The sequence below is a fragment of the Pectinophora gossypiella genome, chromosome 14 (assembly GCF_024362695.1).
Source record: "Pectinophora gossypiella chromosome 14, ilPecGoss1.1, whole genome shotgun sequence".
NCBI lineage: Eukaryota > Metazoa > Arthropoda > Insecta > Lepidoptera > Gelechiidae > Pectinophora > Pectinophora gossypiella.
This window is the reverse complement of record NC_065417.1, coordinates 15,574,198-15,587,545: the sequence shown is the minus strand read 5'-3', so window position 1 is coordinate 15,587,545 and position 13,348 is coordinate 15,574,198. Positions and strand designations below refer to the sequence as shown.

Genomic DNA, 13,348 nt, shown 5'->3' with positions numbered 1-13,348 from the left:
CTCGGATTGTGCATGTTTGCATGAATTAGAAGCTTCGCCTTTTATATTTCTAACAGAGATTATTTTTTATATTTTTATTATAACGCATTTCTTTGGTTCCTTAATTTTATTTTAGCCTCTGGTAGTATTAACATAACAGGCCGTAGACGCGCTTGACTTATTATTTGCAATACCGTTAATGTGTTGTATTGCAGAGGCGCACAAGGAAAGCCAGCTGCCGTCGGCGCTGCTGTCGCTGCTGCAGGCGCAGGCGCAGGCGCAGTCGCTCACGGCGCTGGTGCCCGCGCGCCTGCCGCCGCGCCTGCCCTGCCTGCCCGACACCGTCAAGGCGCACCTGCTGCAGCAGGCCTTCCTGCAGAACAACAACGCGCCCGCCAAGCAGGACGACCACGAGTCCGACGCCGAGTACGACGACACCGACGACATCGTGCTGCCGGACGAGGGCGACGCCTTCTACGATGCGAACAGCGCGTACTCGCTCGACGCCACCGGCTCGGTCGACTCCAACGACGCGTTCGACACCAAGTCGGAGGCGAAGTCGCAGTACAAGCGCGACGGCAACAGCTCGGACGACGCCAGCCGCCAGTTCGAGTGCCGCCACTGCGGCAAGAAGTACCGCTGGAAGTCGACGCTGCGGCGGCACGAGAACGTGGAGTGCGGCGGCAAGGCGCCGGCGCACCAGTGCCCCTACTGCGCCTACCGCGCCAAGCAGCGCGGCAACCTCGGAGTGCACATCCGCAAGCACCACAACACCGAGTGGTACATCTACGCCAACAACAAGGTGCGCCGCAACAAGAAGACGTGCAACTAGCACCCCGCTAGACGTTACACCAAAGTAGACACCCGACCAAATCGGTACTGCAATAATTTAATTTATATTCTACGTTATTATTTTTGTTGAAGACGTTTTTAATATACACTAAAGAAATAGTTGTAATATGCACATTCCCTAACGGTATAGAGTTAATTTTGTTGTTTTCGTTTTAGAGTTTATTGTCGTAGGTAAGACTGACCCTGAATGTTTTATTCCGAGGAGCGCGGCCCTGGGTCGCCGGTGGGGGCCGGAGGCGCTCCGCGGTTACCTGATGTCATAATATCGTATAGTATTGCTGTAGTGTTTCAGTGAAAGTTTCCACCATCTAGTTATTGTAAGGAATGGAAAGTTGCAATTTCCAAATATTTTAGCTCGAATTTGTTTAGTTTTAATAAACGACCATTCCTCCAAAGGAGTAATTCCAAATTGATAATTTTAGTGCAATGATATTAAGAAATCACTAGTTGATATTTCATATTATACGCATGTATTCGTTATTACCCGTAAGAGTAACATAATTTATTTTACTTTCCAATGTGTTGGAATTAGTTATTATGACCAAAAATTATTGTTGACGTTCGTAATTTATTTATATAGTTTTTGTTTTCTCCTGTTTACCTTTCTTAACGCTTTCTCAAAAAGGGACCATTTTCTCGTCTTCCCCACTTTATTTTGAAACCCAAAGTTATTTTAAAGTTGATTATTTATTAGGATAGTGTTTTATGGGACTTTTGTCTCGTGTAAGAGTAATACGTACCTCACGCCCGAGCGACGGCACGCAATCACGCCGCGCCGTGTGGGGGGTAGCTAGGTTTAGGTAATAGAGCTCATCCATAATGTGCCTACAATGTTACCTGTAGTTATTATTATATAAATATTTATATTTACAATATCTGATGTTATTCGGTTTGTATTCGGTGAACTGGGATATAAATAAAATGTGTTCAAAATTATAAATATTGATATTAACATGCAATAACATATTTGAAGTTGTTTAGCATATTGACTGTTGATATTTTTTGTTAAACTAGGATAACAAAGCTATTTGACCAAAGTCAGTATTAGTTTATAAACGTGATGATAAGTAAAGAATGTTATTGATTGTTGTTGACACATTCGAGTCATTGCTAAGCATAGAAAATTGTTTCGGTACGCAATATTCCCATCATATCATGTTTGTTACTATGAAGTACTGATGTTGACTACACGGATGTTACGAGTTTACATTGTTTGTTAATGTTATTGGAGATATAGATAAACAATTAGTGTGATTTTTATATGAATATATTGGGGTTTATTTGGTAGAAAAGTTTAATCAAATATAGTTATATTATCAGATTTACTTTGTGTTTACTTGCTATTTAGCGTAATCCCCCTTCCGATCCCTTGTTTGTTGTGGAGTAGCCGCGCGGGTAAGTGATGTTTACATATTACGTTACGTGTGTGTTAGTTGCATGTCCACGTTCCTATATTTCGAGCCGAGGTTCCACTGCTTGCATTTCCGACTTACGCATGATCAATGTTTTGTTTTTCTTTCCTTTTCGTTCATACTAATCTAATTAATAATTTCAGGTAGACAAGAAAACCCATGGGTCGGGAGACTACATTTAATTAACAAAGTTTTAGCGTTCCAACGCAGTGACTAAACAGTGCCAGTCCAGTAACACCATCTCTCTGTACTCTACTCAGACTTTCCACACAAAAGTGAACTCTGAAACCGACCGCGCGTCTTCAAACTAATATTGTTACCGAGGGGAGCAAATAATCCTCACGAATCGAATTAAAACGAAATAAACGTTTATGATTTCCTTTTTGTTCTTTTTTATTTACTTTTTTCCATTTGCAAAGCTTTCATCACAGCACTCGGTGGACACTCACAGTAGAATATATTATGTAGTATACGTATTGTATATTAATGTATCCATTATGTACGTATATCGTTATGTATATAACATTATATCTTATGTATCGCTTGTAACTGTCGTTAACCTCACGGGAATGTTGAATGTCGCGTTTGTGTTCGTGCGCTGTGTGATCGTTATAGCTCGTGTTCTGGGTATTTGCAGGGGGCGGGCCGGGCTGCGTGCCGGAAGACGTGTCGTTCAGTAGGATCGGCGGGCTGTCGTGGGAGCAGTGGTCGGCGCGGCTGGCGCTGCCGCTCGTGGCGTGCGGCGCGGGGCTGCGGCCGGCGCATGCGCCCGCGCCCGGCGAGCCCGGCTTCGCCTGCCCCGACTGCGGCCGCCTCTACAAGCTCAAGTCCTCGCTGCGCAACCACCAGAAGTGGGAGTGCGGCAAGGAGCCCCAGTTCCAGTGCCCCTACTGCGTGTACCGCGCCAAACAGAAGATGCACATCGCGCGCCACATGGAACGGATGCACCGCGAGGTGCACATGAAGCCCGAGCACTACGTCAAGCAGGACAACATCGACGCCTGCACATAGTCACTACCGATACTACACATTTTATACAAATGTTGATCCCCGGTTAAGAGTTAGGATCTTACATATCATTGCCTTTTAGAATTGTTCGTTGAATGTTATATGTGAGAAGTTTAAACCAGTTTTGATACCTTATACATTTTGGCGTTTAGCATCGGTAGATTTTTATTGAAATCATAAGCGCGAATTTACTGATCGTAAAATGCGTAAGGAATTCCCGAGTTATTCTGATTGTGATAAATGTGATGAAATCTCTTTTGTGATAGTGGCATCAGACAGTCACGTTAGATGTAATGCCTTCCGCAAGGCTGCTGCCTTCACTCGTTACCTACTCAGCTACGCACATCGAGGCAGATGTGATGACACTATGTATAGATACACTTTATATGAATTTAAACTCTTGACGAATTATTACTAGAAAATCATTTGTAGCAGTATACGAACTGTTGCATTTATCCGTACGTTAAGATGAAAGTGATTGTATAGTTACGCTTTTTAATCATTTTATATATTTTTATGTACAGCATTTATTGTAAACTATCATTCCTGATGTCTAGGTTTGAAGCTTGGAACGTGATGCGCAAGTTTGATTAAGTTTGTTACCAGTTGCAGTTACTATTCTAAATCTAAATCATCATTTATAGAATTAACATTTTAAAGGAGACTATTGTTAGTACAAGAAGCGAGCAGGGGTGTACAACGTACACGGGGTGGATATTATCACTTTATACACGATGGACATGTTTGAAAGCTAAATTATGTGTAAGTTTTGTATATCTTAGTTTTAATCAAAATGAAGCTATTTTCGCTTAGTTAGCAAGCTCTAGTTCTTTGCCATAATGCATGTTCCATTATTATTGTAATACTCATTTAAGTTAATTTTTATTTCAATTATGTTTAGATCTCTTTACGTCTAATGCATTTATTTTATATTAGATTAGGTTTTACTCTCTTCAGTGACAGTCGAGTGGAATGAGATCCGTAGTTCCTTAGATGATGTCTAATGTGTTGTTTCTGTGTCTACTCCGAATGGGGCCAATAGCGTGATTGTGGTCACAACTAGAGGGACGAGTGCCTTAGCTTAAAGTTGTTGTTGAATCTAAATTGAAAAATGTTATTTACACTGCCATTATGATCGAATGTCGATCAAATCAGCCGTGCACAATCATGTTGAGTTAGAGAAGTTGAAATCATCTTCCACATAGTTGATAAGTATTCTATACACATTACCATTTAGAAATTACTATAAGTTAGGAGCGGTAGCGTCGGCAGCGTCGTGCCGGTCTCGTGACTAGTTCCATATTATCATGTACCTACTCATATCTATAACTCGTGTATACATCGAAGTGGCGCGATATTGCCGACGCTACTGTTTAGGTTATCCGCTGGAGTTACCATCATACAATCAAAATGTAAAGTTCACAAAGTACAACCATACAAGTCTTGTCAGTATAAAACTAAGTGCCTTTGAAAAGTTAGTCATTAGAATTTAAAAAATATTTCCCTTTATAAAAATATTCTGGACGTAAATTGCAAAATTTCTAGGTTGTGATTTTTAACGGTTATCGATATTTAAAAATCAGCGATAACATTACTCAGTTGTCACAATTTATATTTCTCGGTGTAAGCAATCGCTTGACCTACATCGCTATGTAATGTGCCAGATGGCTTTATTAGCACCTACACCACTAAATCAGTACAATATTTCAGATTTGTTCAATCCCGAAATGACATAATCTCAGCTGTGATATACAAACACATATTCATATTTTTGATATACGACAATATTTTTTAGATAATCTAGAACAAATCGATTATATTTTGTCAATTAGCAGTACAGTATAACCAGATCAGTATCAGAATCCAAGTGATGTCGAACAAATATACCTACCTAGTTATAGTTAAATTGCTACCTAGAATATTTGTAGGACTGTAGATACAATGTATTCTGTCAATAAGAAGTTACAGTGATTTAAATGCATTTGATTGTATTTTTATAACCTTTTTGTATTTTAATAAAGTTGCTATTCTTGATATGTCATAGTTTTTTATGTTATTTAACTAAACCTACGGTTATGTATCAACTTTTTCCACTTGGAAATTTTAACAAACGTTGATTGGGTAATACGGAAATGATTACTAACACTAACGTTATAGGTTCTTATGTATCTGTAACATATTTAGATGGTTCTGTTGGATTTAAGAATTACTGCATGCCGTCCGTCATAACTCTTTAACTCTTTCCGTTGAAATGGATCGGGTATCAAGTTAACATCTGTTAATAAATATACTTACGTTTGTAAGTTTTACATGGACTATGCATTCTAGTGGCTGCATGCTACCTGAAGGAGGTAGTTCTATAGTTTATAATTGTAGATAATACAAAGTAAATTAAATGGGAGACATGGTGCATTATCCTACGCTTTCACACGGTAGCACATACGGTGGCTTGGCTTTCACGAGGCGGTTAAACTAGCTCAGTATCATTTGCACGTATTTATTTTTATTTGCGTTTTATTTCAGTTGCACAATTATACACTCCTTATATTTTGGGTTATGGTACGGCTGGGTTGGCGGGCAGTAAGGCGGGGTGGACGCTGTACGAGTGCGTGGACTGTGGCAACAAGTACAAGCACAAGGGCTCGCTGCAGCGGCACATCAAGTACGAGTGCCGGAAGCAGCCCAGCTTCAAGTGTCCCTACTGCGTGTACCGCGCCTACCAGAAGCACAACCTGCTGCTGCACGAGCGACACCTGCACAAAGATCTGCCGGAGAAGGTGGACTTCGTGTCCGAATGACCAGCCAGTGCCCGCGCATGCGCCGCGCGCCACTCAGTCAGTACACTTGACTACCTTCACTAACTCGGGGTTGGCCGTTTAACAAACATAACAACACTAAACCCAAAAGTATTAACACAAACTACACGGGATCTAAAATAACAGTTATCGAGGGCAGTGGACTACAAGTTTACTTTATTTTGGGCTTGTACTTTCACCTTAGTTTGTATGTTCACACAGTAGAGCTGATATATTATGTAGAACGAGCTTTTTAACTTACTAATACATATTATTATTAATAAGTACTGCATGGTTTTACGAAGTGGTTGTCACTGACTTATAGGTACTTTTTAATATTTTTAAATTTAATTGGTAGATTTTGTTATTTTTAACATTAATCCAATATTTTATTTAATCTTTCGACTAATATAAATATTATAAAAGTCAACAACAACCATTTACTGTAAATATTGGTGTTGGTACTAATTTGTTAGAATAAAATTGTAATGTTGTAATAATTTTCTGTTCCAGGAGCGTCTGTATCAATGAAGAGGAGCCGCAGGACGTTATACTTAACACAAGACATGAAGAATATCGAGAGAATCCGTGATAAGTGTAGTCAAACACAACTAGTTGCCCAACAAACGTAATGTGGTAGTCATCATCACTAATTTAAAAGCCACACTCTTGTCGGTTAGCATTCTCCATGCTACTTTTTAGGAACAAATAGGGCAGTGGTTTCCCCCTCTTGCCTTCCGCCCCGCAGTACTCTGACGCGAGTGTGATGGCGCCCAGAATAGTCTATTTCAATGCTGTACTAGGACTCCCGTCATCCACCTCTGAATAGTACTGACAGTTACTGCAGCCCTCTGTCAGGTTCCAGGTTACGGTCCCTATTAGTATTGCCTGTCGATAGGCCACTTTTGATAAATGATTTAGATCAATACTACACAGCAGCAATACTATCGATAGGCTTATGCAATGCGACTTTCCTGGCTACATTCACTAAAAACTATAGATGGCGTTGTACAGCTTTAACATAATACTCGAGTAGACTCGGGGTACATAATTATTCCAAAATACAATGTAATGGCAGAAGCATAAATAAAAATAATTGTTGCTTGATATTTGCCTCACGTTATGTATAGAATTATGTTGCTACCTATATTAGCTCTATTTTGATCAGAATCATAATGGGTGGAAGATAAAATTGTGCCTGGGTTTAATAAAAAGGGTCATCATTTATACCCGAAAACAAAGATAAGAGATGCATATGTCTGTTGCCCATGAAATTAGAAGGCCCATGAAAATCTGTACAGCGCCATCTATATTGTTTTTGAGGAAGCCTGGAAAGTCCCTCAGTCAGAAGCAACAATAGTTTTTATCTAAGCTATCGATAATATAGATGATTTCTGAGGTCAACAATCAATAGTCGAGCTATCGATAATTCGCCAACGGTATAACATGGTTAGAATGAGAGCAGAACACGAGTACATCCTAGTGCGAAAGAGACAAAAGATATATAATTTTAACCAATTTACGTTTGTTGGATAATTAATTGCCTTACCAAAGTTAGAAACTACCTACATTAAGTAAAAACTTTTAAAGCATGTAACATGCTCAAGTCAGAACTACTTTTAAAATGTTATAAAACCTATTTATCTTTAGGAAATCTGCCTATTTTAATTATTATTGTACTGTAACCATGTTAAATATAACAGGATTAGAATGAGAGCAGGATAGCGATATGGTACATCCCCAAGTGCGAAAGAGGCAAGAGACACATCATTCTAATCATATTATGTTTAACAGGGGCTGTAGTGTGATGAAAACAGGAAATATATTACCAAAGATCATACTTGTTACTAGTGGAAAACCTTGTTCCTCATATAGGCAGCTATTTACATTGATTATGAACAACATATTGAAGGCTACTTGTTTTGAAATGTAGACAATAATACCGTAAGACATGTTTAGTTCATTTAAACACATAGATATACCTAATATTATAGATTGTTATTTCTTGTTCTTGTTATTAATGTTTGTTTAGAGTGTTCCTTGTTACCAAAGAAATTGTTGCGCTAGAGCAAAGCCAAACATTTTACAAACAAAATTGTATTATAGGGTCAGTATTGCTGTTAAAAGTATATTATTTTTGCATTTGTTATGTACTGTTATTCTAAGTTACCTTAAAAGTTCAAATTTTGAATCATGCAATAATAATGTTAATTTAAACCAAAGAATCTTCCAGTCGATTCTTAGCCATAATAAGGGTTTAGTGCCTTAATTATTATAATAATTGTTGTTAAGTAAATTATTATGGTTATTAACTATTAAGTTTTTAATTAGGTGATAATTGCCCAGTGTGAAGAAATGAGAAACATGGAGGTTTTTTAAAGAAAATGTACCGATCTTCGTTAAATTGTTTTGTAATAACGATAGACGTAAGTTATTATAAATGATGATTAACCCGCGAACCCACCAGAAGCATAGTGCGATTAGATTTTTCTGGACTGTTCCACATTTATACAGTATGTATGCGCCTGAGCACACGCCCAGATATATGTTTTATACGTAAAGTAACTGCTACGTAAGATTTCCAAAGATTAAATTGATCAATTTATATTTTAATTAAATATAGGTACTATTCAATTTAACTTTTTTACATGAAGTCGATTACAATTTACCTAAATGAAAATAAGGGTACAATAATGTGACAACAATTCTGACTATTTCGATATTTTGATAAATATTCCCATTTTAAATGGCTAGCTATTTGGCTCGAAGCAATCTTGTCAGACTTCAAAGTACCTAGGTATTAGTTAATTATACAACGGTATTACTGTGTAAGTGAGAGCACAAAATATTTTATTAATAATGTTTGATGTATTTTTATTTTTCACTGAAAAGGTGTGTGTTTGGTTTGTTCTTTTCTAATTGGATTGCATGTGAATAAATGTTCTCGATTTAATAAACAATTGTTTATCAATTGAAACACCCACACTCATCTGTTGACAAGTTAACAGAGACTTGGATTTATTCAATATCAATCAAGCGTAAGTTCATAACTCTTCTAAGTACATTATTTATTTTTGTATGGTCTCTGTTAAGAAGTCAACCAACATTTAAAGAATGAAAGAACATTGGTTTACAGCTACAATTTATATGAAATCATACTACACGATTATATACACACGTATTCAAATTAACTAGGTAGGTTTTATTAGATAGTTTCTTTTATTTTAGCTAAGAATGAAGCAATCGATGCTGAGCGATTGAAACACTATGATTGAGAATCGAATCTCCCTTGTTGCAGGTGAGGTGGATTTCTTTAAAACAATGATGCAAAACATGCTGCCGGTAATACCGATGAAGACAAAAAACTTTTGGACGCAGTACGACAAGTTGTACGAGTGTGAGAAATGTAACAGAAAATACAGACACAAGAGTACTTATAGAAGACACGTTACTTATGAGTGTGGCAAGGAGCCCATGTTCCGATGTCCCTTCTTAGACTGTACCTACAAGGCTTACCAGAAAACGCACACCGACGCACATATTAAAACGAAACACAAACTGACGCTAGAATACAAATGATGATGATTTATAGAATAGAGAAACTGTTAAATTGTGATATTAAAGTTAATTACATTATATAACATTGTGAGGCGCCGTTTTATTTGAAGACAAAAGGTGAGTGTTTAATAGTTATTATTCTAACTAGATTTTTTCGAAAGAAACATGAAAGCCTAAAATTCAAATACAGGCGCTTTTCACCTCCACTTTACGCTAACGTTACGTACTCAACTATTTTTTTCAGAACTACTAGCGACATCTCTTGGTGATGTGCCAATATTTCATTCTATATTGATGTCACTAGATGGCACTTCAATCTTAGCAACCAATAACGTCAATTTCTGAACTGATGAATAAATGTCAATTTGACATGTTTGAAATCGCGAATTCTATATTCGCATCGTAAAAATGTTGTAATTTTGTGAATTTGTAGGAAATAAATAATTGAACAATATGAATCGACTAGTCTGGATGGGCAGATCCCATGTTAATGCATTTAGAAACAGCGCATTTAAAAGTTCACCTGTATTATTAGGTCCTCCAAAGGTTTCGCCGTATACTTGCATTTTCAGAGGATTACATGAGCAGAAGAAGAATGCTCAGTCGACCCTTAATTATATGATTGCTCTTGGAGTAATGACCGTAGGTTTAAGTTATGCGGCTGTGCCCTTATATAGAATATTTTGTCAGGTGAGTTAAAAATAACCTAAAACTACAAATCTTAAACAGTGAAACTTAAATAAGTAGGGCCTGGATAAGTGAGAAGCCGCTGAGACTACTGTTGAAATAGATTCCTTAGGTTTTACCCTGATAGCGTAAATTACCTCTTGTACTAAGAATTTTTTTAGGATAATTAGTTAAACTCTTAAAGTAGACATCATTCGTTTTTTGTTATTTATTCTGCTAACATGCGATCGGTCTCTCAACCACAAGTAATTAAATTTCTAAATGTTAAATTAACCTTCGACAAGTTTATCCATCATGATTATGTTGATTAAATGATTCTAATTCTTTACCTTACATCAATTTAGTGCAAATATATTAAACCTAATTAACCAATCTCTCAAAAAAATACTGAGCAGCAAATACTTAAAATCTGTGCAGTTATTAATTATAATAATATTTGCAAAATTCTTTGTAAATGTGCTATAATAGGTACGAAGGCTCTCTAACAAAAGTATGTCAGAACAATATGTGACATTTGTTTCAGGCATACAGTTACGGAGGCACCACAGGTCTAGCGGAGCCTAACGACACAGTAAGCACAATGTCCGCTGTAAAAAACCGGCCCATCAAAATCCGGTTCAATGCGGATGTAGCTTCCTCCATGCAGTGGAACTTCAGACCTCAGCAACTGGATATTACAGTGAGTAGTTGATGGTCTACATATACTATTTAATATTTTAAAATTTATTTTAGGGTTCAGCTGAAAATCATCACTCTGTTGACCCTGGGCCTTCAGAGTGCTAATACAGAGCTGATAATCCTTTTTACCTGTAATTTGTTTGCCCCAATCGCCTTCCATTCGCGATCGCGTTTCGTTTTTTTAGTTGTTATAGGTAAAAAAATACTTTATCTATCATCCAGACATTTAGACAGACCCCAGTGTTGTATTGTGTAGATTAGGTAAATAAATAAATTAGGTAACATCACTTACTCTGCTAGTTTAGTATTCCAATGTCAGCTCCATGCAGGCCTTTGTAACCCAGGGCCCCTAGACACTTAACATTTTGGGCTTAAGTAAATATTCTACCACTGGGCCTGTAGGCTGGCGCCTTGTAGACCTAGGAAAGGAATTGGCCTACCCCTTAATAGTTACCATCATCACTAACTTATGAGTCATACTCTTGTCAGTGTAGCATTCTCCATTCTTTTCTATCAAAGGCAAATTCTTTCACTTCCTTATAGATACGACATTTACCGTCTCTTTTATATGTGGCGTGTAAGCTCTTCTTGGTCTTCCCCTTCCTCTCTTTTCTTGTAGCTTCCCTTCTGTGATGTTTTTAATAAATTCGCCGTGTCTTATTAAGTGTCCAATCATCTTGATAGTTACCATTTTACAGTAATACAGAAACATTTTCTAGAACTATTTAACACGATGAGAATTTAAAAATAACTGGTCTTCTCTATTCCAGGTAGTCCCAGGCGAGACGGCGCTAGCATTCTACACGGCACGTAACCCTACGGACAAGCCAGTGACGGGCATCAGCACATACAACGTGATACCATTTGAAGCTGGACAGTACTTTAACAAGATCCAGTGCTTCTGCTTCGAGGAACAGCAGCTCAATCCACATGAACAGGTTAGCCTGCTGGTGATGTTGCTTACGAATATACTAAGATAAAGTCACGCTCGTATCGATAGCATTTGCTGCGTCTATTGGTTGAAAGCCACGTTACAATTCGCGCCGCGCATTTGCCGTGAAAAGCCTGCCCTGATTTGTCAAATAGGCGGCAGCGGTTTTATATGATGTGGGTGTATTTTATAAATAAATAAATAAAAAAATATTATTATAACGGTACGATAAATCAATGTTGTTTTCCAGGTGGACATGCCAGTATTTTTCTACATCGATCCAGAATTTACTGAGGACCCAAAAATGGAGTATGTGGACGAAATTGTGCTTTCCTACACATTCTTTGAAGCCAAAGAGGGAATGAAATTACCCGTGCCTTCCTATGTGAGGAACTGAACAGCAACAAAATGTAGAAATGAAATTCTGAACGTTTTACTTTAGTGAATTGTGATTTGTTAAGTTTTAATATTATGAAATACAGTGGCTGTTGTTATAAAGAAATATTTATTTCAGAGCCGATTTTTGATTCAAATCCATTCGTAGTATTATAGTTTTCCTAATTTGAATTTCGTTTATTGAAAAATTAGGCCTTAGAGGAAAAAGAAAGTCAAAATTGTTTTGCTTGTTTTAATGAACAACAGAACAAACATTGAAATGTCCGTATACACAACAGGACCCTTCGTCTGATTCGATCGACAACCAGAGTTTCACTTTCGTAATATTTAGTACCTTCCGAGTAGTGTAAGAAAAATAATAGTACCTTTACAGTTAAACAAAAAACTTGAATTAATTTCCAGCAGGACCCTCCGTGGTTTGAAGGTCTTCAGACCATTGGTGTATATCCCTGTATAGCGGTGCATTAGTACCTTCAGATTATCTTCGTTTTCTTTTAAAACAAATATTAGTTTATAAGAAATAAATCTACAAAATTTTTATACTGCCAGCAGGACCCTTTTTTGTTTTGGTGCTTTCAGTCCAGACATTCATATTTCCTAGCAGCAGTATATTAGTACTTTTCAAAAAAATATCGCTTAATTAAAAAAAAATGTATTAAAAAGTAATAAGACTGATTCTTTATCAGAGAAAATATTCTAACACTTTTATTTATGTGATGCAACCAATGATCTACTATGATCTTTATTAACCCACGCTGAACAACGTTTGATTGATAATTTCTATTGGTAATTGTAATTTTGATTGGTAATTGTAATTTTGATTGATAATTCCTAATGTAAATTTTTGTAAATATAATTTATTTTTTGTTATAATTTTCATTGTGTTTTCCTTTTTGACGATATTAAACTACGTACCTACCTAATATAACATGAAAACTGATTTTTATTTCATTGGTTGCATCACATAAATAAAAGTGTTAGAATATTTTCTCTGATAAAGAATCAGTCTTATTACTTTTTAATACATTTTTTTTTAATTAAGCGATATTTTT

General features: G+C 37.1%; 2 protein-coding genes across 3 annotated transcripts; both read left to right on the top strand.

The window, feature by feature from the left end:
• Window positions 1-41: 41 nt before the first annotated feature.
• Window positions 42-5,285, top strand: LOC126372699 (replication initiator 1). Its single transcript, XM_050018546.1, has 3 exons — window positions 42-810; window positions 1,144-1,148; window positions 2,881-5,285. The coding sequence occupies exons 1-3, from the start codon at window positions 179-181 to the stop codon at window positions 3,252-3,254; spliced, it is 1,011 nt and encodes a 336-aa protein (XP_049874503.1). The 5' UTR covers window positions 42-178; the 3' UTR covers window positions 3,255-5,285.
• A 4,683-nt stretch (window positions 5,286-9,968) lies between these two features.
• On the top strand, window positions 9,969-12,413 carry LOC126372808 (cytochrome c oxidase assembly protein COX11, mitochondrial). 2 transcript variants are annotated; one of them, XM_050018710.1, is made up of 4 exons: window positions 9,969-10,294; window positions 10,815-10,974; window positions 11,744-11,907; window positions 12,151-12,413. In XM_050018710.1, the coding sequence occupies exons 1-4, from the start codon at window positions 10,058-10,060 to the stop codon at window positions 12,295-12,297; spliced, it is 708 nt and encodes a 235-aa protein (XP_049874667.1). In that variant the 5' UTR covers window positions 9,969-10,057; the 3' UTR covers window positions 12,298-12,413. The 2 variants fall into 2 exon arrangements, with proteins under 2 accessions (XP_049874667.1, XP_049874666.1); XM_050018709.1 differs by having other exon boundaries at window positions 9,974-10,294; window positions 10,815-10,970; window positions 11,740-11,907.
• Window positions 12,414-13,348: the final 935 nt, after the last annotated feature.